Genomic DNA, 15,959 nt, shown 5'->3' with positions numbered 1-15,959 from the left:
AAGTATGTCCCTCTACTGCTCCTCATCTTGATATTTTAAGTATGTCCCTCTACTGCTCCTCCATCTTGATATTTTAAGTATGTCCCTCTACTGCTCCTCCATCTTGATATTTTAAGTATGTCCCTCTCTTCTATCCACCAGGCCACCCGTTCTCTGTTCTAGCGACACAGAGCCTGAACCCCCATCAAGCAATGTCGCTGTCCCAGCTACCCCTCAGCCGCTAACTAACGGATGCTGCCGCCATCACCCCTGACCTCCCATCAGCAACCTCCGTTCTCCGACTCGACCCCAGAGGTCAAACATGATGACTTACGGAGAGGATCAAGATTCAAGATGCCTGAGAGACCGAGGCAGAGAGAGACCGAGGCAGAGAGAGACCGAGGCAGAGAGAGACCGAGGCAGAGAGAGACCGAGGCAGAGAGAGACCGAGGCAGAGAGAGACCGAGGCAGAGAGAGACAGACAGACAGACAGACAGACAGACAGACAGACAGACAGACAGACAGACAGACAGACAGACAGACAGACAGACAGACAGACAGACAGACAGACAGACAGACAGACAGACAGACAGACAGACAGACAGACAGACAGACAGACAGACAGACAGACAGACAGACAGACAGACAGACAGACAGACAGACAGACAGACAGACAGACAGACAGACAGACAGACAGACAGACAGACAGACAGACAGACAGACAGACAGACAGACAGACAGACAGACAGACAGACAGACAGACAGACAGACAGACAGACCGACCTCTTTTTCTATGAACAGGATCATGATTATATATCCCACCTATTGTTGTCATGGAGGACATGAGCCCTTCCTTTTGCTAACTGGGACTTATTCACTGTCAAGATACATTCAACTCGACTATGAGCTCTCTGTGCGTGCAGAAATGGACTGAAAGGACTCTTCTCTCCATCCTCTGAAGGGAGTGATGGGACCAGGCTAACAGGAATACACCCTCATGTGTGCTGTCAGATTTACTCATGAGGAGAAAAAAACGGCAAGGGATTGGGCTTGTGGGCTGGGCAAGGGACTTTGAGGTAAAAAACCTCCCCTTTCGCTCTGTGATGATACCATGAAGGAATGCAAAATAACTGACAGTTTTGGTGTGGAATCTGCTACAAACTAAAAACGAATACGAATTTTTAAATCACAGTTGTTAGTATTGATGTTGTATGAAATCATCAGGTAATCAGCTCTTCGTTAAAGGGAAATGTTAAAAAAAAATGAAACTTCATATTCATCTTCTCCAGCACCAGCCCAACATCAATACACAGTTGAAGTCTGAAGTTTACAAACTTAGGTTGGAGTCATTAAAACTTGTTTTTCAACCACTCCACAAATGTCTTGTTAACAAACTATAGTTCTGTAAAGTCAGTTATGACATCTACTTTGTGCATGACACAAGTAATTTTTCCAACAATTGTTTACAGACAGATTTTTTCAGATTAATTCACTGTATCACAATTCTAGTGGGTCAGAAGGTTACATACACTAAGTTGACTGTGCCTTTAAACAGCTTGGAAAATTGATGTATTTCAAGGCCTTACCTTCAAAATCAGTGCCTCTTTGCTTGACATCATGGGAAAATCAAAAGAAATCAGCCAAGACCTCAGCAAGAAATTGTAGACCTCCACAAGTCTGGTTCATCCTTGTAAGCAATTTCCAAACGCCTGAAGGTACCACGTTCATCTGTACAAACAATAGTACGCAAGTATATGTTTGGAGGAATAATGGGGAGGCTTGCAAGCCGAAGAACACCATCCCAACCGTGAAGCACGGGGGTGGCAGCATCATGTTGTGGGGGTGCTTTGCTGCAGGAGGGATTGGTGCACTTCACAAAATATATGGCATCATGAGGAAGGAAAATTATCTGGATATATTGAAGCAACATCTCAAGACATGAGTCAGGAAGTTAAAGCTTGGTCGCAAATGGGTCTTCCAAATGGGCAATGACCCCAGGCATACTTCCAAAGTTGTGACAAAATGGCTTAAGGACAACAAAGTCAAGGTATTGGAGTGGCCATCACAAAGCCCTGACCTCAAACCTATAGAAAATGTGTGGGCAGAACTGAAAAAGCATGTGCGAGCAAGGAGGCCTACATGCCTGACCCGGTTACACCAGCTCTGTCAGGAGGAATGGGCCAAAATTCACCCAACTTATTGTAGGAAGCTTGTGGAAGGCTACCTGAAACGTTTGATCCAAGTTAAACAATTTAAAGGCAATGCTACCAAATACTAATTGAGTGTATGTAAACTTCTGACCCACTGGGAATGTGATGAAAGAAATAAAAGCTGAAATAAATCATTCTCTCTACTATTATTCTGACATTTCACATTCTTAAAATAAAGTGGTGATCCTAACTGACCTAAGACAGGGAATTTTTACTAGTATTAAATGTCATGAATTGTGAAAAACTGAGTTTACATGTATTTGACTAAGGTGTATGTAAACCTCCGACTTCAACTGTATGTGAAAATGGCGCGTTTCTATGTTTTGTAGTAAAAAATGTAGAGGAAGATAAGTGTTTCCAATGACATTATCAACCAATTAGTAGATGATTAGTGGCCAATGCCTACTCATAATTGGTTAAAATTACACGATGCACAGTGATGATGTCATTGGTAACACTTATCTTCCTCTATCTTTTTTTTTACTACAAACCACAGAAATGTGCAATTTTATCATGTGCTGGAGATGATGGAATATACATTTTAAATGTCCCTTTAATACATTGTCATCAGCAGCCTTCTGTAAAGGATATGAGCCTCAGATGAGGATAGATCGTGTGCCTTATCTTCTACATGATGAGAAAACCGTCATTTGGTTGTTTTGAATTATCAATCATTTTCAGGTAGCTGAGGTAAAACACTCAAATTCACAGAGAGAAAAAAAACTCACATTTATTAGGATGATTTTTTATTACACCTTTTTTTTAAAAGGTGTAACTTTCAATCTGTACTGGTGAAAATATTGAAATATGATTTATTTGGTGTGATTTGAATTTCCAATGCTCTTGTGCAGAAATACATTTCAATCATTTGAAGCTCCAAATTGTAGTTGTCTAAAATCATGATTTACTACTGTAATACCCGTGTGAGACTTTTGAAATTGACATAACTCTTTTAAATGTTGAACAATCACATTGTGTATGAGAGGGAGGTCTGCAATGTATAAACAGATAGTCTTCCTCCAGTGGTTAAGGACTGAAAGACAGATACATGTCACATTACATGTAATACCTTTTCTAAACAGCTGTTTTGTCAGCAATTTTGTGTTTATGTCTGTGCTGGATCCATATCCGTCAGCTTTTGTCTTCTACAGTGGTCCAGCCTGTGTGCTTCACTTCCATGGGTTGAAATGGAGATGTGGTACAATGACAGTTAGCGGACTGGGGATATGATATGTATATAGACGTCTGTGGCTGGCCAGCCTGACTGGCAGGGTAGAGGGAGGTTGTGTGAAACTGTAACTTTGTGTCTTGGCTGTGGAGTCAGTGAGGAATAGGATCCTGTGTTTACGAAGGGACTAAGGGAGACAAGACTTCAATGTTCTTGTATTTATTGAGACAATAGTCTGTAAGCACTTTTTTTCTCAGAAAATGTCAAAATGGTATTGTTTTATAAAAAATGAAACAAAGGTTTATTTGATTGACTGTGTTTTGTGTACTAAATGCAATAAAATTGACTTTAAAATGTGAAATTTGTATTTTTTAAAAAATAATTTCAGTTGGACCACAACAATTTGATGCAAGCACTTTAACCTCCTTATACCAAACAATCAATAAAGGACACGCACACACACACACAGAGGAGACAAATTAAAAATAGATCTTGAAATATGAAATCTGTGTTAGAGGTTAAGTGATCCTGCTGGATAACTGTGTCTGCACATGCTACGCTATATGCATCATGCATTGTACATTTTTATAGGCCTCGGAGTTATTCTGGTGTGTTTGAATTTTCCTTAAGCCTGGGTTTGCCTGGTTGTGTGTGTGTGCGTGCGAGTGTGCCCGGCGCGGGGTAGGAAGCAATCACAGGCCGATGGCTGTGCTAGTGAGCGCTTCATGGGTCAGTGTGTGCAGTAATAACTACTCTCCTCTCCTCTCTTTCTCCACCGCTCTGCTGCTGATTCCTCCCGCGAGCCCAGCGGCGCGCCATCACAGACAGGAAGTCACTGTCAGGCTGCATCATGAGATTGATCCCCTACTCTGGGTTCTGTTTCAAAGGGCAGCTCTCGCTGAGGCAGACATAACGTCTCACTCAGAATATATGCTTGTCTGTCTGTACAAAAACACACAAATGTAAAACCCTCAAAATCGAACATGCATAAAACTAGAGATATGCCCCCCAAAAATACAGCATTATAGTAGAAAATACAATTACCGGAGCCAAAGCCTTATATTGAGATTTCTTTCTATAGTTGAATGCATGTTCGATTTTGGGGTTTAGAATTTTGGTGTGTTTTTGTACAGACAGACAAGATATATCTCAATATAAGACTACAACTGGAACAAAGCCTATAGCAACTGTATATTATGCTGGTGGATATAGTGCACGTATAACAGGAAGTCATCTCTCATGTTGATTTGCATCCATTAGGCTGCTACCTGCAGTCTTTCAGGACACTTGAGAGAACAATCTGACACTGATTACACTGGCAGCACAACCATTTTAGCACCATGCAGAGAATTAAAAGGACAAACATTACACGTAAACAAATGGCTTTACAATTTACAAATTCAAAATGTTTTTTTCCTCATTCTGCATGAAAATGTTTGAAGCGTTAGCATCTTTTTCGATCTTTATCACGTTTCATTTCAGTATAGGCTGGCTACATTACATGCGCCTCGCTGGGTTTTTCTGCATCTGAAATAAACCTACCGATGTTTTTTATGCATCTGTTAAAATCATATATATTTATAATAACGAAAATGTGGAATATTCCATATTTCACAAAATATTATTCACAGGTAGCCTATACAGTTAAACATTCCATAAATTAGCTGCCTTTAACTCAGCAGCTGCTCAGGCCCCTCAACTCAATGTCCAGTTCTGAAATTCAGCCTAGTTGTCAGGTGAATGTCCAACGATCTCATCCCAGCTCTTCCGACAAGTGGACACAATCCACTCCCGTTCATAGTCATCTGCAGGAAAATAAATAGATTTTCAGAATAATCAAGTAAGACCATGAAGGTCAGAATAAAGCAACAACCTTTTAAAACACGTTTTAAACATACAATTATTCTAACTGAAAGAGTATAAAGAAATAATTTATTCTAATAGTTCATTAAATAAAATTGTAATGTTAAAATGTGATCGAGGAAGACGAAAAAAAAGACACTGGACTGGATGCATATAATTATATCAGAGCTTTTGAAATGGACACATTGAACTCAATAACCATTTACATCGCAGTGAAAAATCAGGGTAACAATTAGGAGAAAATAACTTCTTAGTGGTACTTCAACCACCAATAAATCACCCAAAAAATGAACGACAATTTTAACAAGGATGACTCGACTACCAAAACTGCGGATAATATAGTGTTTTTCATAGTTAAAACTGAAATTACTTGATAATTGCAGAGCAAGAGGTAGCTTCTCTGCACGGACTGAATCGGAGTGTCGCAGCTGCACACACTTGAGAGCTCATCTGGGGGAACAGTGTGCGCTGGGCCCATTGTTGGGCACAGGTCTGAAGCTCTAGCCTGATTGTTTGTAATTACCTGCGATAGCCCCAGCCACTCCAAGTCGCCTCTCTCGCCACTCTACCTGGCGCGCGCGTTCAGAAATAGAAATCACAGTTGCGAACGGGCCACGGTCTGCTCCATGCACCACGGTAACTGCATGCGAGAAACAGCCTATCCACCCTTTTTGTCACGTTGTGTTGCCTCCCCCCTTCTCAACAAACGGAGGTCAGCGTCAAGAAGGTCATTTCATCACTATTTTAAACCAATTAATACCACTGCACCGGTTTCTGCCTGTTGCGAGGTCTTGTAGAACTGCAATTAGGCCTTCCGTTTCTCCGAGCGCGTATGGTAATGAGATAGAATTCACACATTTTCATATGCTGTAATTTGCCCTGGATTGTGATCGTTCACAGAGTGTTTAAAAGTCACTCCTACTTTAATACAATTCTATTTGAGGGCACAGGTGGCCACCATGGTTCGGAAGCAATCTGAAACAAAAATGTAAATTGTGAACACTTAACATACACTTCATGTGTTTTTAAATTGTTACTGTGGTCGTCTTATTTAAACCCTGCAATAAAGCCTTCTATAATGAGCGTTTAGGGACATTCATTTGGAATGTATTAATTCTTGCAAAAAATAATTTAGCCTACACACTTTAGTTTTTTAGAAGAAAATAAAATCCTAAATGTCTTCCAAAAAATATTATCCAACAGATCCAAATAAGTGGTTGTATTGTTTGATTCATTTATCGACACATGACTGTCATGAAATAAAATATGATAAAAGTTTTTTTTTTTTAATGATTGGGAACACTGTACACTAGCTGTAGGCTATATTGCCTGTTACATATAACTTGTGGAATAGACACCGGCTGGAATGCGCTTTTAACCAATCAGCATTCAGAATTAGACCCACCCGTTGTATAATGCATATCAATTAGCACATCATAAACATGACATTGTTGCTACAAATATTGTCTTGTTGGTGAACCACTTTTCTCCTACCTTTCCCTCTAGCCCCCCGGACGTTTGCTGCTGGCCATTAACTGGATATCAACTAATTCCCCAAACTCTCTCACAAAAAGGCTCCGAGCAGTGGTGTACATGGTGCGGTGGGGAAACGATAATGGCTCCTTGTTAAAACATGTTTATCTTAATCCTTAAAATACACTCCAAGGGAAAAGTGTTTCCTGCCAACTAATGCAGAAGCAACACTTTTTAAAGTGTTAAATTAACTTAATGGCTGTCAGATCACCTTGACCAATAGACTTAACATTACTTAATGCTGCCAGTCGGTTACTTGGGCTAATACTGGAGTATGGTTGACATTGGAGTTGTCATGATTCTGGGGGAGTCTATTTGTTGAAATTTAAATAATTATTGATTCATGTACTGCATTGTCGAGCGACCTGGCACATTAGCATTTCGCTGTACCTTTTATACCTGCTGTAAACTGTGTATGTGATGAATATAATTTGATTTGAATTAGGATTGTAGAGGAGATGGTTTCAGGAAAGAACATAATGCGATATTACAGTAAACATGATCACGATGACCTGAACCCAGTGCTATTACAGTAAACATGAACACGATGACCTGAACCCAGTGATATTACAGTAAAAATGATCACGATGACCTGAACCCAGTGATATTACAGTAAATATGAACATGATGACCTGAACCCAGTGCTATTACAGTAAACATGAACATGATGACCTGAACCCAGTGCTATTACAGTAAACATGAACACGATGACCTGAACCCAGTGCTATTACAGTAAACATGATCACGATGACCTGAACCCAGTGCTATTACAGTAAACATGAACACGATGACCTGAACCCAGTGCTATTACAGTAAAAATGATCACGATGACCTGAACCCAGTGATATTACAGTAAATATGAACATGATGACCTGAACCCAGTGCTATTACAGTAAACATGAACATGATGACCTGAACCCAGTGCTATTACAGTAAACATGAACACGATGACCTGAACCCAGTGATATTACAGTAAAAATGAACACGATGACCTGAACCCAGTGATATTACAGTAAATATGAAGACACTGACCTGAACCCAGTGATACTACAATAAATATGAAGACACTGACCTGAACCCAGTGATATTACAGTAAATATGAAGACACTGACCTGAACCCAGTGATATTACAGTAAATATGAAGACACTGACCTGAACCCAGTGATATTACAGTAAACATGAACACGCTGATTGTATCTGTTTGAAAAGGCTTCAGCTTGTCTGCGTCCCAAATGGCACAAGCCCCCATCAGGCTCCGGTCAAAAGTAGTGCACTATATAGTGAATAGGGGTGCCATTTTGGGAACACACCTCGACTCACAACCAAGTGGCAGTAGCTCAAACCAGGGCTGTTTTCCTTGGCAGAGGGATGTTTTGAATGTGAACCCTTACGACTTTCAAAAGAAGTTATTCCAGAAACAGGAAACTGCAACAAACAATGTGGCAATAGGGTTCCTGACCACTTGTAGGGCTGCTCCTGCTCGATGCCAGGGCGAACAACAGAAAATTACAGACAGACATAAATACCAGTGGTGGAAAAAGTACCCAATTGTCATACTTGAGTAAAAGTAAAGATAGCTAAATAGAAAATTACTCAAGTAAAAGGGTAGTCACCCAGTAAAATACTACTTGAGTAAAAGTCTAAAAGTATTTGGTTTTAAATATACTTAAGTATCAAAAGTAAATGTAAAATTGCTAAAACATACTTAAGTATTGAAAGTAAAAGTAAAATTATAAATAATTTCAAATGCTCTATATTAAACAAACCAGACGGTACCATTTCATTTTTTATATTTATGGATAGCCAGGGGCACACTCCAACACACAATTTACAAACAAAGCATTTGTGTTTAGTGAGATCAGAGGCAATTGCGATGACCAGGGATGTTCTCTTGAAAAGTGTGTGAATTGGACCATTTTCCTGCTAGCCATGCAAAATGTAACGAGTACTTTTGGCTGTCAGGGAAAATGTATGGATTAAAAAGTACATTATTTTCTTTAGGGATGTAGAAAAAGTTGTCAAAAATATAAATAGTAAAGTAAAGTACAGATACCCCCAAAAACTACTTAAGTAGCACTTTAAAGTATTTTTACTTAAGTACTTTACACTACAGATAGATAGTTTTGTGCTGATAGGACTGTGCAGAGATGTAGTGTTTATCAGCTCAATCTGTTCCTGTATTCCACTATTCACTCTGTTCAGTTTGTAGCATATATTGTGTGATGGATGATGCACTCTATGTATCTCTGGAATTAAAAAGCTGTTTAAATAGGTTATCCATAAGAGCTCTTGTATAGCTTGAGAAATTCAAGCATGTCAGTTGATCAGGCAGCAGTGGGCTCCATGTGGCGTTGGTTGGCAGGAAGGTGGTGGAAGTAAGACACACCTTACTTCCACCCGCGCCACTTCTCCACTCCCCCGACTGGACCGACCTCAGAGGGGTTGGGTCTAGTCCAGATGACCCATTTCACCTCATCTCTCCTCAGCTGGGCTGCTGCTGTGAAGACTCAGAGATTCTTCCTCAGGGCTTCTTCCTTACATCTGCTTTTGTGCTTCTTTTCATGTCTTGGCCCAAAGCCTGGGCATTTCCCTGACCCTTCCTGCCTGGCCCAGCATCGCTCTGGTCTGAGGGCCATGCTCCCCCTTCCCCCTGCACACATCCCTTCTTCTGTCCTCTTCCACAGCGGTGACTGCACTCTTTCCTCTCCTCCTCAAAACACATGGTCCCCACAGGGAGAGCAGTTCCTCTCAATGTCCATTTAGTGCCGGGACCCTCTGCTCTTCTCCTTCCTGGATGGAAGCCATTTGCATTAAATTCTGTCTTCACACCCATTTTGACAGACATACCTTCAACCTCTCAGAGATGAACATAGATCCAGTGGACACAGTGTGTTCCTCATCACGTCATGTGACGAGGCCCAATGATCCTTCTTGTGCGTGCAGTTCCTCACACACACACACACTGGCTGTCTATTGAAAGCTTATATGCATATTTCATTTAAATTTTTTCACTATATTAGTTCCTAGGTAAGGGCTAACAGAAATAGAGCATCAAGGGTATGATAATGGATCTGAGGGGTATATTAAAGCAATAAATATACGGCCAATATGGCTAATATACCACGGTTAAGTGCTGTTCTTAGGCACGACGCAACGTGGAAAAGGAATGTCTTTCCACAAACCCCTGAGGTGCCTTATTGCTATTATAAACTGGTTACCAACATAATTAGAACAGTAAAAATACATGTTTTGTCATACCCGTGGTATGCTTTCAGACAATCAGCATTCAGGGCTCGAACCACCCAGTTTATAAAGGTGGTTTTGAATGGCTGACATTTCATCCCTGATAGTAGCTGTAATACCCAAGGCCGTCTGCGGTATACTGCTAAACCAATCAAAGATTTCCTGTAGAAAAATGCCCTACCAATACGCAGTACAAACAGCAGACACCAAATGAATCTGAATCCAATGATTGGAACAACTCTATTTTACAGCGCCTCCTCTTTTCTCCTTCAACACTACCTTCCTCCCCTCCGTTTCATTGGTCAATACCAGAACTGTTATGAAGGAAAAAATCTGAACATATTTCTTATTGCACATGTTCAGGACATCTGTTCAGGATATGCATCTCTTTGTCTGTTTTTGTCTGTCTGTTGTCTATATACAAAAATGAGATTTGCATGCTCCGGATCAAGCAGTGATTAATATGAGGACACTCATCTGTATCATGTTGCGTGTAGTTACTCTAGACAGGGTTTACCAAACTATACTCTGGCTAGTACATCACACACCCCTGCCTGTCTGTCATGGTCTGGCTGGGACCACTAGTAAATCCTAAACCACTGCCTGTCTGTCATGGTCTGGCTGGGACCACTAGTAAATCCTAAACCACTGCCTGTCTGTCATGGTCTGGCTGGGACCACTAGTAAATCCTAAACCACTGCCTGTCTGTCATGGTCTGGCTGGGACCACTAGTAAATCATAAACCACTGCCTGTCTGTCATGGTCTGGCTGGGACCACTAGTAAATCATAAACCACTGCCTGTCTGTCATGGTCTGGCTGGGACCACTAGTAAATCATAAACCACTGCCTGTCTGTCATGGTCTGGCTGGGACCACTAGTAAATCCTAAACCACTGCCTGCCTGTCATGGTCTGGCTGGAACCCCTAGTAAATCCTAAACCACTGCCTGCCCGCCATGGTCTGGCTGGAACCTCTAGTAAATCTGGGACCACTAGTAAATCTGGGACCACTAGTAAATCTGGGACCACTAGTAAATCCTAAACCACTGCCTGCCTGTCAGTCAGTGATCATCCACATACACACACCTGTATTTGTGGCAGGCTGATCAAAGGCAGTCATAAATATACACTTTCATATCATATTTTGTATTTTATTTTGTGTGTGTGTGTATATACTCTAAGCCTATACACTCACTGTTTCCAAATAATGCCGGCTTAGCTGCAACCTATGGCAAGAGATAGAATATAGTGTGGCTATTATTTCACAAGACAGACGATGACATCACAGCTGGGCTGTCTCCCATAGATACACCCCCATCCATCCCATTCACAGAGAGACGATTAGATCCAGAACCGTTCGTAATCCATGACATTGTCTGGTGATGCAAAAACGATGAAAAACTGGCTATTGGAATTCCTATCTCAAAACCTGACAGACCTCGTTGCCTTCAAATCAAAGATCCCACATCGAGCACTCAATGGGTGGAAAAAAATGTGTTTAAAATTTTGCCTTTGAAAACAAAACTAAAATGACTGCAGTGGAGAGGCATGCTTGGCTGAGAGGACTACAGATGATGAGTTATAGGGTAATAAGGCTGCCTCAGCGAAGTATCTGCCTGCAATAATCTTACATTAGAGAATGTGGGCAATCCGTTTATACTATTTTATCAGTTTTTAATATCAAATGTTTCCCAGGTGGCTAGAGCTTACTGATGGGATAATAATTGCCATGAACATTATAATAAAGCAGGGGTGCAACTTTCGCTGGGGATGAGGCACACCGTTGCCTCGTTTTGTACTACATTCTAAAATTGCATCTTTGTCCCCCCCAGTTTTATCATTGGAATGTGATACAAAACAAGGAAACTGTGTGCTTTAGGGCCATGTGGACGCCTCTGAGTGGTCGGGTAACCTGTTTAGGGTGTTTATCCAACTGGATTTAAAAAATATATATAAATAAAGTTATGCCCCCCCCACTTCTAAAATCAAAGTTGCACACCCCTGTGATAAAGGAATGAGGCCCAAAAATATGATAAGTTAAGATAAAAGACAAAGTCAAACTCAGTACTGGAAAATTGGAGGTTACTGCGCACTCTAATGAGCCGGAGGTCAGAAATATATGTGATACAATAGGCCTGGAACGGTTTTCACAATCAGTGTCAAAACCTTGAAGTGAGCTCCAACAGTCTCTTCTCACCTGCGTTCCGCAGGAAGTGATGCTCATAGTCAGTGATAACCCTGGTGTTGGGGTCGTAGAAGCCGTCCCCACAGTCATAGCAGCCATCTGGGATGACACGCGGCGGGTCCAGGTCTGTCAGCTGAGACTCCCCTGCCAGGACAGATAGACAGAGAGTCAGTGACTGGTCAAGTCTTGAGACAAACAATAAAAAACAAGGTGACTGAATTTGACAAAAAATACAGACTGTGGTAAAAACCATTGAGATAATATGTTCTATCCCATTGCTATGGTATTGAGACTGAATAGATTATTATCCTAATACTTTAGGATTTAGTCTGCTTGTAAAAACGGTAGATTTTCATAAAAATAGAAGTGCATGTTTTACCTGCAGGTTTGAGTCCATTGCACCTCTCAGTGTAGAACTGTCTGTCATAACCATCACAGAACTCCCAGTCCTTCTCCTGGTACTCCAGCCCATCAGAGAAGGTATACTTTCCCTGTGGATGAAACACTTTGTAGTTTCAGTGATGAAACACTGTAGTATCCTGCAACAAACTGTCTTTATTTAGTCATAAACTTGAAACTTGTATCTAATGGCAAATAAGGGATATTAGGGGAAAAAAACAGACACACTTTTCACCACTTCAATTCTGTTTGGATTGGGGAATTACATTTCACCACAACATAGGCCTAAGTATGTCAATATGGTTGAATAGTCTTTAATCGTGCATCCTTTGTTGAGAGATCTATGTTCCATATCCCGTGGAGTTTTTACCATGAAACAAAGAGAGGTCTGAGCTGGATGGGAGTGAGGTGTGTTTGGTCATGGGCTTGCTAAACCTAGATCATGTCTAATGGACCGCAGTAATCATGATAATAATCGAACTGGTTACTATTATGGCTGAGATACGCATGAATGAACGATTGACCAAAAAGGAATGTCTTTCCTGTGTGGAACATGCAGAGAGCACATGTTGGAGGAGAAGTATGGAAACGGAATAACTGCGACAATGAATGTGAATGATTGCTAAAGGGGACCAGATGTAATGCCCACTATAACCAATGCGAAACACACACCCACACACACATAGACCTACACAGGCATGAAGGTGCACACAGACAATCACAGAAAGTATGCTACACACCTGTTTGGATATCCCTTTCTCCCAAGTTCCTTCATATTTGCTTCCATTTGGAAAATAGAGAACACCTTTTCCATGGAACATGCCATCCTTCATATCCCCAACATATCTTGTCTCTGTGGGGAATTTATACTCTCCTTCTCCCTCCATCCTGAGAAACAGAGCAAAGGACATAGCTAATTCACCAGTGGTGAGATGATAAGAACATTGGACTTCAACTTGTGCCAGAACTGGTGCAAGCTAGCTAGCTACCCACTACTGCTAAGGTAAGCTAGCTAACGTTGTCACATTACACTTTGACACATAGAAGTTTCGCAAACTGGCCTATGGCAAAAAATTGTTATTGATTTACCTGCCATTCTTGAAGGCTCCAGTGTAACTGCTACCTGTGAACTCCATATTTGCTATTTTGTGAAGTTACAATGAAAAACAGAGGTTAGCTTAGCTAACGGCTGTCTGGTTTCTGCAGCAAGCAGGTTGTTTGACAACGTCGCCATGGAAACGGGAAGCTAGTGCCGTGTCTCTTTTTTTCAAATTTCACCGCATGAAGTGTATTATGATAAAAGAAGACTAGCATGTTGTCTCTTGTCTTAGAAAATAATAAGCCTTGAAAACACAATACTTGAATCCAATGTTCCCTCTAAACTGCCGGCGGCTGTGCAGCTCCCCATGGACTGCAGCGCAGAAGAAAAACGAGATTGAATTTTACTCAATTTTCTTGAGTTTCCCCCATTAGTTAACACTATCAAGTCAACGTTTCCCTTTAATGTGGGAATGGTGATCGAATCAACACAATATTAGACACTTTCAACGCAACATACCGAAAGAAAACGAACTATGCAAGACTTAGTATGCAAAACTAACTATGTGCAAATAGACCATGGCCATATATGGATTTCTGCCGTTCACTTGGAGCTGGACTGTTTTACAGCATGAGTGTCAGGATTATAATGGCTTTGAAATCAAAGCAAGAGTTGCATGTAGCCAGGTGTGTACATTTGTTCATAGTGTAACGACCCTGGGTTTATAAGCGCGGAAATCGACTCTGTAGTTAGAGATTGCTATTGCGGCACAGTCGCTATTGCGGCACAGCTCGCCGGACTTCGGGCTAGAAGGTCGAGGGTTCGAGACCTGCTCCCTGCTGTTTCATTACATTGGTGTCAAAAGTGATCGGACCTTGCATCCACGACAGTGCGTGTGCTTGGCCGGTGAGCGCGTTCCTGTAAGACGTAGAGTCGCAAGCTAGCGCGAGGTCGCGCTCTTTGAAAGGAGGGAGTAGTGTAACGACCCTGGCTTTATAAGCGCGTGCTTTTGCGGCACAGTCGATAGCGCGCCGGACCTCGGGCTTAGAAGGTCGACGGTTCGAGACCTGCTCCCTGCTGTTTCATTACAATATTCTTTGACAGTTAGTGAGTTATTAGCACAGTTAAAACTAATTTGTAGTCAGCAATGTGGGAGTGATTGCTTCCTACAAGAGCACAAACCTTGTACACTTCTAGAGATATTTGAAAAGTGAGTCCATTAAGGAGCTTTTTTTTTGTCTTAAAGGGGCAATGTTGTATTTTGAGAAAGGCTTGAATAAGCTAAGTAGCCAATAGGCAGGGTAGCATAATTTGTCTGGTTCTCTGTAATAATGGTATGGGAATAATAATGAATTTTATTTTGTAAAGTGATTTCTTGCGTCAAACAACACAACAACATTTTCAGGCACCTTGTCTGAAGGACAAGTGCATTAACAGGTTAATGTCAAGCCCTGCATGTTTTTTCAAAAGTCTCATGGAATGTAGGCCTACATTGAACACCACACATTGGCTGCTACTGTAGGGTGAATGATAGAACCTCTTTTTTTATATTAAAATGTAATGTGAAGCATTTTCTCCATTGTTTTTTATGGTAGGCCACTCTGGTAGGCCTACCTACATTATGATCAAATAGCCACATTAGCTTAATTGGCCACAGTTAAACAACACATTAAAGCGGGTACAACCTCAGTGTTCACAGTAAATGTGCCGGAAGTTGCATAGAAATTTCACAAGGTTCAAGTTTGCGCTCAGCAGACCTGAAATGTGCTCAGTGCTTGAGACAATACAAGTACCACACGTCCACACAACGTGGGGAGCTCTAGGGGTCTGCCTCTCATCAAGTTGTTGTTGTAAATTAATCATTTTGAAAGTAACTGTCCCAAGTCCTTCATAAAACTTTTAGAATATCCACCTGTAGCAAGCCAAGTGTTTGTGTTGTCCAATTGACATGGGTAGGTCAGACCATATCGTTTTTTGGTTAGGGTTAGGCTTAGCTAAAATACTGTACTCCATCTAGCTTCAACTAAAAGCCATCAGTTCCCAGAAACCATCATTGTCACCACACCCGGGCCTCCAGCCATACCAATTCAGGCTCGGGCCCTACCTTTTGGGGGGGAGGGGTCAATATTCTAACAGCCTAATAATAAATACAATCTCAAAAAGTATTTGGTTGTGTTTATGAAGGTCTTAACATTAATACGAAAGAAAATGTATTTCAAAGAACACAATAGGATTGTATACATACAGTCTATATATAGTATATATACAGTGTACTATCTATAGTTATATACAGTATTTAGCTGGTATTTATGTAACGGATGTGAAATGGCTAGCTAGTTAG

General features: G+C 41.1%; 2 protein-coding genes across 2 annotated transcripts in view; one reads left to right on the top strand and one right to left on the bottom strand.

The window, feature by feature from the left end:
• lhx6 (LIM homeobox 6) overlaps positions 1 to 224 on the top strand; it is a 30,714-nt gene extending 30,490 nt beyond the window's left edge. The window contains exon 9 of the mRNA XM_038988800.1: positions 142 to 224. Within this exon, the coding sequence (XP_038844728.1) occupies positions 142 to 224 (83 nt within the window). The remainder of the gene's footprint in view (positions 1 to 141) is intronic.
• Positions 225 to 4,913: 4,689 nt separating this feature from the next.
• On the bottom strand, positions 4,914 to 13,715 carry morn5 (MORN repeat containing 5). Its single transcript, XM_038988799.1, has 5 exons — positions 13,669 to 13,715; positions 13,320 to 13,467; positions 12,560 to 12,671; positions 12,193 to 12,324; positions 4,914 to 5,162 (listed from the first exon to the last, which is right to left on the bottom strand). The coding sequence occupies exons 1-5, from the start codon at positions 13,713 to 13,715 to the stop codon at positions 5,083 to 5,085; spliced, it is 519 nt and encodes a 172-aa protein (XP_038844727.1). The 3' UTR covers positions 4,914 to 5,082.
• Between the last annotated feature and the right edge of the window lie 2,244 nt (positions 13,716 to 15,959).

Source organism: Salvelinus namaycush, chromosome 3, assembly GCF_016432855.1.
Source record: "Salvelinus namaycush isolate Seneca chromosome 3, SaNama_1.0, whole genome shotgun sequence".
In the NCBI taxonomy this organism is placed as follows: Eukaryota; Metazoa; Chordata; class Actinopteri; order Salmoniformes; family Salmonidae; genus Salvelinus; species Salvelinus namaycush.
Note: the sequence above shows the minus strand (reverse complement) of the source record. Positions and strands in the feature narration are given on the sequence as shown.